This window comes from Vespula pensylvanica, chromosome 10 (assembly GCF_014466175.1).
Source record: "Vespula pensylvanica isolate Volc-1 chromosome 10, ASM1446617v1, whole genome shotgun sequence".
In the NCBI taxonomy this organism is placed as follows: domain Eukaryota; kingdom Metazoa; phylum Arthropoda; class Insecta; order Hymenoptera; family Vespidae; genus Vespula; species Vespula pensylvanica.
Window position 1 is genome coordinate 5,222,898 of NC_057694.1, and position 17,963 is coordinate 5,240,860.

General features: G+C 40.8%; 1 protein-coding gene across 1 annotated transcript in view; it reads right to left on the reverse strand.

The window, feature by feature from the left end:
- The window catches only part of LOC122632408 (ephrin-A5), a 649,201-nt gene extending 632,523 nt beyond the window's left edge, over positions 1 to 16,678 (reverse strand). The window contains exons 1-2 of the mRNA XM_043819150.1: positions 14,586 to 16,678; positions 11,714 to 11,893 (exon numbers count right to left, since the gene is read on the reverse strand). Coding sequence (XP_043675085.1) covers positions 11,714 to 11,823 — 110 coding nt within the window. The 5' untranslated portion in view covers positions 11,824 to 11,893; positions 14,586 to 16,678. The remainder of the gene's footprint in view (positions 1 to 11,713; positions 11,894 to 14,585) is intronic.
- Positions 16,679 to 17,963: the final 1,285 nt, after the last annotated feature.

The following is a 17,963-nucleotide window of genomic DNA, read 5'->3' on the forward strand; positions in this document are numbered from 1 at the left end:
GTTGTCTTTTAAGTTCCCTGCTAGTCACAAGGAAATTTTATTAAACGCGTTCGTCGAGAAAAGTTTTTCCAAGACGCGAAGATGCGGTTACAGGTAGAGATGGAGTGCGGAGTTAAAGAAAAGACCGAGATGCGAATAAGGAAAGAGAGATGAGAACACGACCAGACACGAAGCTCTGGCGAAGGAACAAGGAGAATGCGAAGAACGAGGAAGAGTAAGGAGGAAGAGAAGAAGAGGAGGAAGAAGAAGAAGAAGAAGAAGAAGAAGAAGACAGAAACTTTAGGCTCATTACTCAAGCTCGAGATTCAGTACGGAGGGAAGTCAAGACCCGGTATGAATGTCTCTTTTATTTCATTTTACCAAGTATCATTGCCGTTTAACCCGTTAGAAGGAGCACCCGTAGTAGTCCAGACATGGTAATGGCGCCCGAAAAGAGAATTTGCTTTTTGCGAGTTGCTATAAAAAGGTGCATATACATGTGTATGTGTGCGCGCTGGTTAAATACATGCGTACACTGAATCACTGACATTCAGCTTTTGATATATAAGAGAAGAACGTATCGTGATTATTATTATTTTTTTTTTAAAGAATATTCTCTCGATGACATTGACGAAAAATAAATTAAATTAGCTACGGAACCTTTCCAAATGAATGATTAAGCGAAAGGAAAAATACGGTATATTTATCGAGCCAATTCAGAACCGATACTCCTTTCGGTCCTGTGATTACTTGACAGCGTTGATCGTGAGTAAAGGCGATATCAATTTCCCAGAGAAATACCCGTGTAATCCGTTGACAATGGGCATCGGACTTGAGCGCTCAACCACGAGTACTCCTTTGGATGGAATCAACATCCTCGGAAATCCAAAGGGGGAATGGATTGTAACGGCTGCTAACTGCCAAGTGACAGATCCTTACACAAAGATATTTCAACTATCCATCGTAATATTGCTACTTTTTAGAAGATCGTTTCTCTTTTCCCTTTCTTTTAGATTTGCTTCTATCTTTCCTTCCTACCTTTATCCACTTCACTTTCGAAGTAGATATCCACATTCGAGTTTCGAAGTCATACCCATAAAGTATCCAATAGATATCAGCCTCTATCCGATGGGATCTATATTTTTGGCCGACTGCTCCTCGATTCGAGATCGCGCTCGAAAATGTATTATTTACCGAACCGCCCACTGTATTTACCCCCGGTGAGATCGTTTCGAGTATCCTACACGTACACCCTAAATTCTTCGAGCTTCCGATCGAAAAGAAAGGGAAGGAAAGGAAAGAGAGAGAGAAAAAAAGAAAGTTTAATATCGAGGGAACATACGGAACACGTTCTTTTAATCCTCCTGTTCAACGAAATTCAGGTCACTTTCCGAAAGACGTAGATCTTACGACTGGCAATATCGAAAAATAAATTAGAACTTCTCTCGATGGATATAATCTAAGCTCGCGACGATCTTTTTGCGATATCAAACTTCGTTAATCGCGACGTCGAACTTTGCCATCTCATTCGTCTTCGGTCAACCGTGACGACACCGCCTCCGCTCTAACGTATCGGTTGCGGTCGGTTTGAACGAGTGAAACGGACAGTTAGTTTCAGACCGAAGGAACAAAGTAAGCGCAGTTTGAGGTTGTTTCAAGCAGAGAGGGAGCGGAAGATGGCAAGGGTGCGAGCATTGAACGCGCGTTCGGGAGATTTCGGAGAAAGAGCGAATAAAGAGAAAAAGAGAGAGAGAGACAGACAGAGAGAGAGGGAGAGAGGGTGAAAGAGAACAACCGTTCGGAGCGTGCGGGAGAGCACGATGAAGGAAGAGGAGAATATATTATACGTAGCGTCAGCTGTACTTTATAACCCAAACATCATGACGTTTGCCCTGATGGTACCAGTAGTGGGAGTAGATCGTGCGTGCGCATCTACACGAATACAGAACGATACATACACGGTGTATCTGTCAGTCCCTGATCTCTTACGATCGTACAGATTCCAGTTTCTTTTTTTCGGCATCCTTAATACTTCCCCTATCATCCTTTTTTTCTATCTTTCTGTCTGTTTGCTTGTTTGTCTGTCTATCTCTCTCTTTCTTTCTCTTTTTCTCTTTCTCTCTCAACATTCAAAGAATAAAGTCGTTTATTTTTTACGAAACAAAGTCGTTCCACCTTTGGCGAGTACAAACTTGAAGCAGGGTAAAAACCGACTGCAACCACCAAACGAGAACGAAAGCCAAACCCTTATGAAGATTTAAACGACTCCTTAATGGAAGTTTCGGAAGTTGAAAACTCGCCAGACGTCGAGCGAGCGTGAACGCTCGAGATCCTTCGTCTTTCTCCGTTTTCTCGGAAACCTTTGAAGCGAGCTTTGTTTCTTGATGTGCTTCGAAAACGCTTTCGCGCCTTACGAAAGAGTGACGAACTAAGGAGGATAGTTCTCTTATCGACTCTGCCTTTTTGCGAATATCTCAAGCGCCATATTAACGAGTTAACGTGGGTAGAGATATCTTTTTTGGTCTATTCTTTTTCCTGAACGAGATAAATATAGAAATCGATACACTATCGAACGTATATAGTATAAATGATTTGAAAAAAAAAATTTAAAAAAAAAAATTCCTTTGCGAATCGATCGCAGCTATTGACGCAGGCGTGTGTTAGCAAAGCAACAACTGCGGATTTGGCTGCAGCGATACGCTACATATTACGATGGCCTAGACACGTGTGTACGATGATTCTATATCCCATCTAACGCTCATACACGACCGCGTCGCACACGAATACAAATTAAATTACCTCAGTCTATACCGTCGTGTAACAATGCCTCGCAGAATTCCATGGAGGATCCGCTACGTTGTCAGCGCGACGTGTTACATCCGTAATGAGGCGTTGTGATTTCGTGAAACTGAGAGAATGTCCGAAGAGAAAGAGAAAGACAAATGGAACTACTATGGAAAGGTGGTGGAAAGGGAGTACTCACGTCTCGAATATCCAACGAAGAGTCGACCTACAATGGATCCATCTCGTTAATAAATTATCTCGATATCCCGAACTTTTAGTATCGACACATACATACGTGTGTGTATATATATATATGATATATATCATATATATATATATATATCATATATATATAACGGCTCTACCATTGGTCATTCCGCAAAGTTTCTGCTTTCCTTTCGTGCAAGCTTGCGGGAGAGAAAAAGACAAAGTTTTCGCATAACCAGAATAAATATTCCGTGGAAGTAAACCAATTCGAAGTATCGCGAATATTATTTCCAACGATAGGGACACGTATCCGACGGTGTATTCGCTTGTAAAAACTGCGGAAATATCTATATCGCTTTCCGATACTATTGACGAATGATACATGTGGGCCGAGAGTGGACCGTATGGAAAATACACAGTCACATGTAAACGTGAGTTTACGCACAAGATCATCCTACTATGTTTCCTACTATGTCACACAGCATATATTATAACAGCCAACCGCAATGCTTTTGTCAACAGTCCTTAATAACGGTGGCTAGAAAAGAAAAACGAGAAAGAAAATTTTTACAAAAATATGCGTATCTCTGACGGAACGAACTAATAATAAAATTGTGAATCGTTCTCCATCGTCTTTCGAGCCATTCTCTCTTTCTCACTGGTTCCTCGATAATTTAGATGTTCAAAGGAAGAAAGAGAAAGAGTCGGCCGAAGAGATCGGCCCGGTGCGATTCTTCACGGTGAGACGTTAATTTTATTCTCCGCTGGCAAGAGGAGAAAGTGAGATAGAAAGATGGAAAGAGAAAGAGAGAAAGCGTGAATTAGGGTCTGGTAGAAAGGGACGATGCTACCACACACCGGCTACCATTAACGACGAACGTTAACATACGTACGGGTTTCGCGCATGGCTCTTCGAAGCGGCACAGTGCCGACGAAGAAACATCTCGACGCGGTGCGGAGACATAATTCATTGCCGGCAGGAAGCTTGTACCTTAATCTCGTTCGTACTCCTCGATGCAGGGAGAGGAGGAACAACGACGAGGGTTCTAAACGACGACGACGACGACGACGACGATGACGACGAGGACGACGACGACGACGACGACGAGAACGAAGAGGACGTACTGGCGTGAAACGAACTTGTTGGTTGTACGTGCAAACGCGAAGGTTATAAAGGCGACCAATGTATGCACGAAGCACGTACATAACTATCAACGGTATGTATCATCTCCGTGGTCCAGAGGTAGGACACGTTATCCAGGATACGAAGCGATCTCTGAGAACCCAAAGCGAATTATTATGTAACCGTACGATGTAAACTATCCCGCGTAAAATTCATTCAATATTTGGTTCGCACGCTTATCTCCTGAAACTTTCTCGAAATATTTTTCTACGTATAATTCTTCTCTTTTTTTTCATTCCGTTTTTCTTTTTCACTTTTTCTTTTTTCTTTCTTTCTTTCTTTTTTTTTTTTTCTTTATAGAGCGCGGAAAATATTTCTTAGGATCGTAACAGTTATGACGGACGGTCAAAGGTTTTTCTTTGAATCTCTCGCACAAGTCGCGAGTATTGAAAAGTTTCTACTGTAAACTGTCGATAAGACTCATTCTCCCCCTCTCTTTCATACCTCCACCCATCGACAATGGAACTTTGTACGAGAGGGGAGGGGAAACAAAAGTTTCGACAAGATACGAGTAGAAATATCGTCCTCGAACGTATCCACGACGACGATGCACGGTCAGTCGTCGAAAAGTTGCCATATAAATATCAATAAACGCCTGTTGGATGATCGATATATATTTCCGATCGCACGAAATACATCGAAGTATTCGGTTCTTTTCTCTCTTTCTCTCTCTTTCTTTCTCTTTTTTTTTGTATATTTACATATTTATACTTTCTCTCGTAGTTTGTAGTAAGTTATTTTCTGATTCGAACTCGGTGTATCTATCCTGTGTGTGAGTAGGAAAATCGTAAGGTGTCGTAAAGAATAGCTGACCGATTGTTGAAATGAATGAAAATGAAAAGGTATTCGTCGATTAATATGACATTTTCAGCAAAGTGGATATACGATTGGACGTCGCTTTGGAGCGTGACAGCAATTCAAACCAATCCTTTGGATCTAGTATGGTCAGACGAACAGATACTAATTTCAGGTAGGATACCTGATAGGAATTCGGGACATGTGCTACATACGAGAATATATTCGGGTGATGCAAGAACGTGAAATGATTTTAAAGTATTTTGTAAAAATTGTAAGGACAATTTTTGTTTCTCGATGTAATATCTCAAATAGCTCGACTATAAAGTATATCATTTCAACTAAAGAAATCGAAAATGTCTTTTCTAACACGATCGATAATTTATTTAAATTAAGGTAGACGATGAAGATGGTTGAACGAGAAAAAATGGAGAATGGAATGAAAGCCAATATGGATAGATGGAAAATAGTCTGAAATTTAAAAAAAAAAGAAAGTAAAAATGAAAAAGAAAACTCAGATGCAACGTAACCAAGTAACTATGGTAATCCGAGTAGAAGGAAGAGTAAAATAATATAACGCACTATAAAAATGGTAAGGTAACGATGCTTTCAACATATGTTTCCTTTTGCTCTCAGTCGTCGACGGAATATATCGATATAAAGCAATTCGATACGAAGCAAGTGCTATGTAACATGCAATTGCTGAAAAGAGTGCAAGATCTCAGTTTATAAAAAGCAAACACTTATTCCTATTTCCAGGTCAATGATCGAACGTATTTACCTATAATTGATCGATGAACGAGCAAATATGAAACTTGAAATGAATTTGCCGACGTTGATCGAAACGAATCATTCGTGCGTACACAATTGCACTCATTTCGTGTGTTCTCATTATTTTTCAGAACAACTAGTCAATTTTGATTCGATTTTGAAACGTTCGAAATCAATGAATCGAGTTTAAAATATAACAAATTATATCCTTCAAATAATCAACAAATATAAACTTCTTTCTTTCCGTTGCTTTCTAATTATGATTCTTTCGAGTTAAAGCAAGAGTACAGGAGGAAAAATAAAAAAGAAAGGAAAATCACGTTTAAGTTCAAGAATAAAAGTTTTCGAAATTCTTTTACTTATCTTAAAGCTCGCTCTAATTGGTGAGAAAGTATGGTAGAAAAATTCGAGAGAACTTTTTCACCGAGGAATATTCCGATTGGCAAAATCGACGGCAAATTCCAGTTAGTAGAAACTTTCTGATAAGCGACTTTCTCCGTTTAAATCCAAATCGTAAACGATGAACGAACGGAGGTCAGAAATTAGAGGCACGACCGATGTGAAATACGTGAGAAACTACCCGAAAATCGTCGATCGATGAAAATACCAATAGTGAACCAATATACTGGACCTTGATTTTATTCTTACAATTCGATGGACCGTTTCTAATCCCGCAGCGTCCGCAAAACCGAATATTCGAAACTTCGACACACACACCAACTCACACACACACGCGCGCACACATAGTACGCATCGCATAACAAAGGTTTGACATTTACGATCGCGTAACGCGGTTTGCTTTCTTGTATATAGGCTTGCTCGTGCGAATGTATAAGCATACAGAGAGAGAGATAGAGGGAGGGGAGGGGAGGGGTGGGGAGGGAGGGAGGGAGAGGGAGATCAACGTGCAGAGAACGAAGTTCCGAAGAGAACTATGCAAGAGGGAAGCGAGATCAATCGATTTCACTGGCGGCAAATTAAAAACCAAACGACAGAAGTATACCTCGGCATTCAAGCCGAAGCCACGCGTTTTGATTTCGACGATTCCTGCGGTAGTTATGCTTTAACGCAACGGCACTTAAATAAATTATCAATCGCGTTGAAAGCCGGTCTCGACGACTCTAGGGCCGCATACGCGACGAAAAGGGAGAAACGGAAAAGTGAGATGGACCGTCGAGGGCGATTAAGCAAATATCCAATATTCTTTCTTTTTTCTCTATACCTCTTTTCCTTTCTCTCTCTTTTCCACTCCCTCCCTCCCTCTCTCTCTCTCTCTCTCTCTCTCTCGTTCGCTTTCTCTGCTTTTCCATACTACCAGCAGGCCATCATATGAATGTACCAATCTCGTTTTATTCGTTTGGTCCGATGCTTTTATTTGCGGTACGCCGGCATTTCCCGTTTGTTAACCACTGTCTACCTTTGCCAATTCGAGCATTACCGAAAGTATAGAAAGTGAGCGTGGCCATGGACTTGCCCGAACATATCGACCTTCGACGCGAATGAAAAAGGAAGAACGAAATACACCGTCCAGTTCGAAGAAGCGTTTATAAAGAAAAAGAGAAAAAAAAAAGAAAAAAAGAAAGGAGGAGAGAAACGAAAGAGAGAGATAGAGAGACAGAAAGAGAGATAGAAAGAACACTCGTCGATCACGACGAGATTAAATTTCTTATCGCGCTTTAATGCCTTACGAAACATCAAGGATTCGCTTCTCGAATCGAATCCGACGCCTTTTTACAACCGCCCTTTCGAAGTCGTCTTACAGAAAAGAAAAAAAAAAAAGACAGAGAGAAATGCATTGATATACATTACGGACCACTCGGATCTTCTCTTTCTACTTTTATTTTCTAGCCATCAATGACCGTTATACGGTCGGCACGTGAATCCAGCAACATCGATGGATACCGATCTACCCGGTCAGGAAGAAAAACGAGAGATCGCAAGGCCGGTGTTCGCATTGGATTCGTGCTTCAGGATAGAGAATCGAGTTGATCTTCTTCCAGGCTTTTACGATGTATAAAACTGCTCTCAATGCGCTTCGAGCGAACGTTATATAGCAACCTCCTGTTCGCACGACGCTCGCATGGGCGCACGCGTACACGCCTACATCCGTACGGTTTCTTACTCGTTTACTCCTCACTACTACCTTCATAGTTCATTGCCTTCCATAGTACAGATATCCTACGGGATTAGGAGAAAGAAGGAAGGGGAAGAAGCAAGTCGAGAGTCAATATCCTCGAATGAAAATGTTTCTCCGTAGACGGCCGGCTTTTCCTCCTACCATCTTCCCTTTCTCTTACCAACTTTTTACTTTTTTTTCTGCTCCTCCTCCTCCTCCTTCTTCCTCCTCTTCTTCTTCTTCTTCTTCTTCTTCTTCTTCTCCTTCTTCTTCTTCTTCTTCTTCCTCTCGCCTTTCTTATCCGTATGATCGCACCACGATGGAAGACGGCAAAGTAGTCGCCGTCATAGAGATCGTGAGATCTTCGTGAAAAATCCTTAGTTAAATTACCAGAGAGACCTGCGTCGTGCTTACGAGTTTTCCTTTTCCATCCCTTTATTTCATTTTACTCTGTCTCTCTTTCTCTCCTTTTTCATTCCTCTCCTTCTACTTCCTCCTCCTATTTTTCCTTTTATTTTTCTCGTAGAGCTCTCGATTACCGTAGGATTTGAATTTGTCGAGCGGAAAAAGGAACGCACGATGTTACCCCAACGTCTCGATGGACTTAGCTTCCACGATTTTCTTTCCTTAGATATCGATCCCTTTCGCGTAGGACCGTCTCATACACCTAAGTAGTATGTATATATATATATATATATATATATATATATATATATATATTTTTATCAAACGCGCCGGTCATTCGATGAAAATGCTAGCAGCGAACATAGTCGACTTTCTTGTGCCATTGCATACAAATAAGTTTTTTCTTTGAATATAGAAGAAATCTTTCGAATATCGATTCTAAAATAAAATAAGTTGAGAAGTTTTAAATTGAAGAAGAACATCTCGGGGGAGGGGGGGACAGAAAGAAAAAACGAAAAAGAAAAGAACTTCTTTTAGATATCGCGTTACAAGGGGCAAAAAGGGCTTCTTCTTTTGACGATTTTCAACGTGTCGAGTCATTCGTAAAGATAAGAGGTATCAGGATGAAAACGATCGCGAGCTCGAACCACGAGAGTGCCCATCGATTTGAACGATAAAATGTGAACGACAACGCTCGACATTCAATCCCGCGTCGACAACGAATTGGTTTTTGCCCGTTAACCGAACTCACCCTGTACACACCCTTCCTCCACCGATCCGTAGACCGATCCTCTTTCAACGGCATTAGTCAACCATCCGACAAAACTCGAGGACAGATCGATCTTTGCGACGTAGATTCGACTTTAACGTTCGTAAAGCTTTCTCTTTCTCTCTCTTTCTCCTTCTCTTTTGTTCCTTTTACGGAGTAAAAGCAAATTCGCGCACGTGTTAACCTATCTCTACGTATAGATATATATTTATATGTATATATATATACACATATATATGTACGTAATACCTACGTATTACCTACATATATGAATGTATTTGCGCGCGCACGACGCATACCGTAACAACGAATCGGGTTCCGAGGATGCACTTGACCCTCGGCACAAATCGTGGCCGAGCAAATCGATTTCGGTGCGGCGCGGCACCGCAACGAACTGACGCTTCAAAACGACTATACGCTCCGTAGGCATATTCTCGATTCCTTTCAAGAAGATACTCAGAGGAATGAACTAGGAAACTAGTCGATTGCTTTTCTATTCGCAGTTCCATTATGAGAGTTGTTAAATGTTGAAACTTATTTTATTCCAATTTTTAATTGTTTCCCGTCTCCGTTCTGCATAACATAAAAAATTTCTGTAACGAATGTAATAACTTTTATATACTACGGTCGTCGTGAAAACTAAATAGGAATTTTGAAAAAGGTATCTATGGTAAGTTAAAAATTGCAGACACTTATCGCTTTTAAAAAGTTGAATTGCAAAGAGTTAATTAGCCTCGAGGAAAGTTTATCGAGTGGTATGATCGATAGGAGAGGTATAAAAAATCAAGATAAAATACGTCTATGTATAATGCACCGAGCTCACAGAATTGCCCGCGGCAAGTCACGTACACCTTACCTTCCTCCTTTCTTCTTTATTTTTCTTCTTACTCTTTCTGTACTTCGAAGCGCGCGAACCGAAGGCGTGAACGCATTCGGACGTTTTTCCGTTCGGCTTTTCAATTCCGCCGCGTCTCCGTACTCTTCTCTATCTCTTGAAGAAAGAAGCGGAAGTCGATCGGACGGAAAAAGTAAAAACCTTTTCGAGGCTCCTCGAGACGCGTCGCAGCATCCGAGCGTTCTGGACCAAGTTCGATGAATCTCGATGGTACTATATACATATATATGTGTATATATATACCTGAGTATATATACATACATATATATCAAACGTTATCGTGTTTGAACGAGGATCTTATACGAAGAGATCTATGAAATAAAGAGAACGAGAAGAAAAAAATCACGAACAAACGAACGGAAAGGAGAAAGGAAAAAGAGAGAAAGAGAAGAAACGATAGAAATCGTAAGGGGAGAAAAAAAATCTCGCGAGAGGATAGGTGAGAGAATTCGCGATCACAGTCAAGACACGTCGATTTATCGCGCGAAAAAGAACCGAAAATTCGAGAGAACCAACGCCGGAAACGTTTCGCGATAGATGTTTGCCATAGAAGAGAATGGTTTAACCGTACTTCCGCCAAAGTCCAATCTTCGTGCGGTGGGTGAAGAGGGAAAAAGAGATGAAAAAGAAGGGATGGGATCGAAGGAAGAAGAAGCTTGCGGAGAACGTTACCATTCGTGGAATGTCTCAGTCTGAAAACGCGGTCGTCTACCTCCCGGAACAAGGACATACACAGTAATATCTCGGATGAGATTAAACGAAGCTTGCATTCTTCGTTGCACGATGCAATGCGGAAGAACGCTTTCGGTAAATACGATGCTTCTCTTTTTCTTTCGTTTTCTTTCTTTATCTCCGCCTTATTTCACCACCCTCCACCCACCACCCACCACTACTTGCTATGGTTAACGAAAAGCCACCAACAAAGCCATCGTCCTTGCCATTCGAATTTGCTGCTAGCATCTCGCGACGCCCATTCTTGTTCCTAAAATCTAAGTCTAATCTCGCTCCAGCTTTCGTGTTCTATATATGATACGTACCTGTGTACGTATTTACCTATATACATATATAGTTACCTATGTTTGGATAAATGCGTCGAGATAACACGCTGCATCGATGTAAACTACAAGAGAACAGTCACGATATTACCACGACACGATGTCTCTAAGAAATGTAATTCCCGTTCTTCTACGTGAAAAACTATTTTCTCTTAAAGTTAATTTTCTTTCTAAACCGATTAGGGACATACGCCGAGTTGAGATGTTCTCTGTGTTTATTCTTTTGCGTATTTATATAAATATATATAAGTAGATATATATATATATATATATATATATATATTGCTATAGAGTGATTAATCAATCGTGTATATATATATATATATATATATATATATATATATATATATATATAAAGATGGTCTTGCCTTACGATTGCGTTCAAGATCGGTAAGCGAGCTTTGATTAATCGCGCGTCATTGCAAGACCTAGCCATGCGTTTTTTCTTCCTCTCTCTATTTAACGAACTTCTTAATGCCCTCCTTTCCTTACTTATACTCTCCCTTCCTTTCTATCTTTTTATCTCTATCTTCTACTTGTTTTCTTTGAATGACAGTGATCCATTTCGCATCATCCCGCACATTGTCTCTCGTGGTATCGCCAGACAAGAGAACAGACAGCTTTCTCAATGCGACATGTCGAAAACACCTAGCAATATCGCTACGTTGGACGATGTGACAAGTCGCAACGATAAAATATAATTACGTCATTGGAGAGATGGTACTCTTAGAAAAGAAAAAGCATCGTAACTTACATTGGATTGGTGGAGTTCCAATAGATGTCCGGCAAGCGGGAACAGGTGGCCTCCCGAGGGAAGGCCTCCATCACAGCCAACAGCAGGAGAAATAGGATGAACCAAGGCATCGTGTCGAGCTGAATCTTGAGACCGTTTGCGTACCGCTTCCAGGAAAAAAATGTGTGTCCTGTCGGTCACCTGTGAAAGATAATGTAAAATAGATTAGATAAACGAACGTTAAGTTTTCTCTTTAACTTGAACAAAGTCAAAGAAACTCGCTAGACAAGCCGACGCATCCATCACGCTAGTTTGCCCAAGGAGAGTAGGATGTTTTCGTGCAGGGTAGTTAGGGCAAAGGCAAACAGGGCTGCTTCACGTCGACTCACGCAAGATCGCGAGTCGTAAAACGATCCCTAATACAGGTTCGAAAGAGCGAAAACTTCGTTCCCGCTAACCTTCCCGTTCTAAACTTAATCTTCGCGCTTTCAACTTTACCGCTTCGAAAGCACTCGCGTTTAAAGGTACCTCTCGATAATCTAAAAATGGATTAACGTCCCGGACCTCAACTAGCTGAGCTGAACTAGAAGGTTGGGTAAGTGAGGCTAGGGTAGAGAGGGAGGGGGATGGGTACGGGTATATTGCGGAAAAGTGGCAACGCGTACTAACGAAGGTTAAGAGTCCTTCTATCCAAGAGGAGTACGAAAATAAAGGCCGGTAAGATCTCTGAGAGCGAATGGATTAAGGAAAAGAACTTCGGAGAGGGAAAGAGAGAAAAAGAGAAAGAAAGAAAGAGAGAGGCAGACAAGAGAAACGATCGTGAAAGAACGGATGAGAAGGGTGGCAAATCTGTAAGCCGCTACCGGACAATAAAACTAAAACGAAAGGAAGAGAAGGAGAAGAAGAAGTGGGAAGAGTCAGGCTTCGTATAGCTTCGAAGTCAGCCGCTCCCAGGTAAAGCGGTCTACGAGCAGGGAATTCTAATGGATTCACCGAGACAATAATTGAGAAAAGCGATGGATAGAAACGGAGAAGCTCGATTCGCTGGACTGTATCGAAGAGAGTATCGATAGTAATAGGCCGTGTTAAGCGTCGATCCTTCGAAGGAGTAAGTCGATAAAAGTGTCGATCGGAAGAGAGCAACGCGACTTAAAGGACTCTAGAACGCGGTTATTGCAGTCACGTCGGTGTGTCTAGTCACGACGTTTCGCGGTAAGACGACCAACTGTATGTCTCTGTCTTACTGTCTCTCTCTCTCTCTCTCTCTCTCTCTCTCTCTCTCTCTCTCTCTCCTTCTGTTCTTCTCGCATTAACTTTGCTCAATTTAGTTCCCCTCTTTTTGTTTTCTTATCCATCTCTCTTTGGTAGATGAAAACACGACGGAATAGTAAATTCAATTACTCGTAATAATTATCATATTATTTTGATATAATATAAAATAAATAAGATAATAATGATAAACTATTTGTTAAGTTAACCAAAAATTTACAAACATAAATAGATTAACTGGTTTCAATGCTATTAAATTAGGGAGGTCATGCGCACAGTGCGTATTCATTGCTAGAGAAACTTGTATAATTACAATATTCATATATATTCATAAATCTGATATATTAATATTCGATAGCTATATATTCAGTATAAATAACAAACATACATATATACATACATACATGGGAGCCACTTAACGTTCAGTCAAAATAATTTGCACCATCAGTAGTTATATAATAACGATAACTTCGTTTCTCGCTACTACCATTTACGTATAAACACATTTACGTAATTCTTTTTAAATCGACACTCGATCGTCGAAGAGAACGCCGAACTCTTCTCCGTATTTCTCCAATAGTAAATTACTCGAACGTTCGGCACGAGAAATTTTCGAAAATTTGTACGAAATAAGCTCGATAAAATACCCTAGTATTTTTCTCTAAGAGAATATTTCAACTTTATAATATTACCGGCATGGTACAAAGCTTGTTTCTATCAAGAAGGAAACGATCGCGAAAGTTTATCGCTTTCTTTGTTGAGAAAAGCACGTTTATGAAAGAGAATCGTTCTAGAAAAGGATGGGGAAGAGACAAACGTGAAGCATAAAACTGTATATATCCGACAAAGAAAAATACCATTAAAGGTATACCGTGCTGAGATCTTCCCAGTAGTATCCTTCTTCCTTTCCTTTTCTACCACGTCGTCATTTTCTCGTCCGTGTCTCATCTTCTCCATTTCTCGCGGACTTCTCTGTGTCGTTTCACGGAATTAACTTCCTAAGATGGTCGTACCTCGGCTCGTTTGATAAAACGTAAACTTCTTCGTCGAGTAATCAAGGTCCTTCGATAGGGTTCGTGTAAATTTGTCGATAATGCATAGGACCAATAGTTTCGACTCGCTAATCACTTTACACCGATTCGTTTTACTATTATGTAGATAGGTACATACGTACATACAAATTCGTACGGGGAGTAAGGTCGAACGAAGGCAATTAATTTAACGACATCACCACGAACTCCTTCCTTAGGAGTTAATCTCCTCTCTCAGAGAGAGAGAGAGAGAGAGAGAGAGAGAGAGAGAGAGAGAGAGAGAGTTAATTGCTTGGGGAAGTCAAAGTCGTATGTGAGAAATACGTAGAAACAAACCAACGCGTATATGTATATGTATAATTCGTAGTAAAGGTTATTTAGAGGACTAATGTTTTTTGTACACACAATATGATACATATATATATATATATATATATATATATATATATATATATATTAAATAAAGTAGAGCAAATTAGAAGGAATAAATCATACGTAACGAAAAAAATTTAGAAACGAAAAATACATAATACTTATCGACTAATATTAAAAAGAAAAGTTATATTCTTATAATGAAAAAGAAAGATTCTTACCTTTGGCGAGTGACCGAGGAGACAATGTACAGGCGGTCGTCCCGATGACTTCTAAAACCAATTCGCGTCTAATCTCGAAGCACTGCACTCGCGTCGCGCGAGAAGAAACTCCGCTCGAGGAAACGTTAAACTAAATGTCGACGTTCGAATATAGTGATATGCGCGCGCGCTTGTTCGCTCGCTCGCTGCGTTACGTTGCCGGTGCTTTCGAAGACACGATGATAGACGGAAGGGTGGTGCGCCAGATGTTCCGGCTGTACCGCGGGTTCGACGATAATTACGAACGAGCTATCGATCGTTAACGCGCACGACGAGCGAGCGTGAAATTATTACGACGTATCGGACGACGAAGCGATCAACGCGCACACAGAAAAAGCACAAAGCGAAAAAGGAGGCAGCTTTCGCACGATTACGACGAATCAATCGATTGGTTTCGTTTCCTTCTGTAAACTGCCGTACAAACGTGTACGAATTTGTCGTCGTACGAAAGATAAACAGGCGTAGTAAGTGCGATGGATGAGTTGAAGGGGAGGGAGAGAGAGAGAGAGAGAGAGAAAACGATGTATCTTATCCACAATCTTCTTTCTTCGTTTTAAGGACGAGAGACGAGGACGAGTACGTTGGCACACTCGCGAAGGTCACATTGAACTGTTATTAAAGAGACACGAGATCCGACGAGATCCTCTATATATTTTTGTGTATTTATATCACGACGATAATACTTTATTGTTCAAACAAGATCAAGGACGATCGACTATAAATGACTCATACTTCTTTTTCCTTCCCTTTTGCCTCTCACTTTTCTTTCGAAAAATTATTCATCGAGAAACGTTATTCTCTCGTTTACACGGATATATAGAGAAATATTTCTCTCTCTCCGATCGACGAACACTAATCTTCAATGTTAGATTCGTAACGCACGCGTGATCAAATGAAACCAATCGAAGAGAGAAGAAGAACGAATCACGAGATTAATGTATCTGATTGTCTTGGTATTATAGGCTTAGAAACATCGCGATGAAAAATGTTGTTTTTTGTGAAATACACGGCTTCTGTGTATTCGTAATAGAGCGCAAAATCACTGCACAAATAATTTTAAATGATGGAACAAGTACGAATGCTCGAAGTAACCCCCTTTTTTCTTTTTCCTTTCTCGTCTCGTATTTCTCTCGAATAAAAAGCAATCGACGTCGATGCACTCACGTTCGCGTAATGTGGCGAGTTTTCGTAACGGAGGAACACTAATCCTTATTATTTTCCAGGTAACACGTTTTCGATGCGCTTTCAAAACACAAGACACGGCACGTTCGAACGATTCGTAAGCACTGCTCGATTTTCCTTGTTGGTGGCGCTGAGAAACGCACGTGAAATGTCTAACTTGATAGGCCGACAGTCCAATCTCTTGAAAAAAACAACGATGTTTGCGACTGTAAAATTGCTCGCAATTTCTCTATCCCACTTTCTCTATCGTACGTTTCGAAAGGATCTTGAAATATCCTGCGACTGCTTAAAAGAGAGCTGCTTGAGTTACAGAGAGCACATTGTTCACTGTCATCGGAGCATTAAATAAATACCACCTGGTATATTCTCGCGCGTTACAGACACCACCTCTTTCGTAATTTTCTAATATCTCTCTCCTCTCCCCCTGTATCACTGTCACACTGCCGAGGACGATATACCAATCGAATCAACGAGATCCGTGTAAATTAGCGTAGCTTGAAATCCAAGTGAAGAGATCGCTGAAGAGCTGAAGATTTCAAAAAAGAAACTAAGATATTGAGAGAGGGGCGAGTATAAAATCGCACTCGATTTTCTCTCTCTCTCTCACACACACACACACTCTCTCACTCTCTAATTCACTATCGCGCGAATTCCTTCGAAGGTGACTCGCAAGTAGAAAAGGTACGCGTATGTCGCGCGCGTTTACGCTACTTTCCTTCCTCTTTTCCTTTTTCTTCGTGTCAGAAAAGATCGCGTGGCTTTTCTCTATCGCGGGGTCCCGTTCCGTGGTTGCTCGCTCGTCCGTTGGCGGGCTTCGAATGACGAGCCGCGATCGCTCCCCACGCGACGCTCGTCTCCGTTCGTCTCTCTCTCTTTCTCTCTTTCTCTCTTTCTCTTCCTCGCACGCACACAGTACCTTTTTGTCTCTCTCCCTCTCTATTTCTCTCTCTCACTCTTCGTCTGGGGTAGTCGCGCCGCCACGTACCGCGCGGGCGCATGTTTGTGTGTTAGAGAGAGAAAGAGAAAGATAGCGGCGCGCGCAAGTGCCTACACACCAACATATACTTACCGGTACTATCCGCGAGCCGGTAAAAGCACCCCCCGCGAGCGCAGACTTCCGTACGGTGAGGAGGAAGCGAACGAACGAACGAACGAATACCTCTCCCTCTTCTTTCTCTCCCTCTCTTTTTCTCTCTTTATCTTTGTCTCTGTCTCTTCTTCAACCCTTACGCTGCCACCTTCGAATATAGGGTTACGATAGGACCACTGTCCAACGCGAAATATTCTTAAACGGAGATATTCTCTCTCTCTCTCTCTCTCTCTCTCTCTCTCTCTCTCTCTCTCTCTCTCTCTCTCTCTCTTTGTTATTTCTCTTTCTCCATATTTCCCTCTATTGGTCTATTTTATTTTCTATCCTTCTTTTATGAATTTCCACCCTCTCTCTATCTTTCTCTAGTCTATTAAATTGTACACGTCATTGCTTAATAGCTTTCCCTTCCTTTTTCGATAATATACAAATCTTATTTCCGCTGCGCACAAATTGTAAAGATATGTATTGATAAATATACGATCGGTTGAGACGAGTGTGTAGAGACAAAAAAGATCCTTTTCGTGTTACATGTGAACAACGTATTACCATTTGTTAGGCGTTGATATAACAAAGCGATGGTTATTGAAACACGGCAGTTCAGATGGAAAGGTCGCCAAACAATTGCTGGTAAACATTTAAACATAACAAACTTTCCAGCCGTTTTTATACGACGTATATGTATAATATATAGGTGTATACATTTCCCTATACATTTTTATTTTAAACAGTGATAGTTTATTTAGCCGTTCCAATTCGGTTTTACATAAAATCGAGGACATTTAGAGCAAATTTCGTACATATTCATAACGTATAGCTTAATAGGAATATCTGCTTTTTGTTCGTTTGTATTCGAAAATGAAAAGTATTAAGATATTTAGTTGTTCATCTTTCACTTCATTCCGAAATATTCCAAAATAATTCTATTGCAACGGGAGATCTGTTTATCCATATTTCTCACTTTTGTAGTTCCAAATTTATTTCGAATGCGAGAGTGAAAGAACCGTATGTGTTGTATCTGTACACTTTCCGTACTCTCCCGTACTCTTGAAAGAGCTTTGTATCTCTCT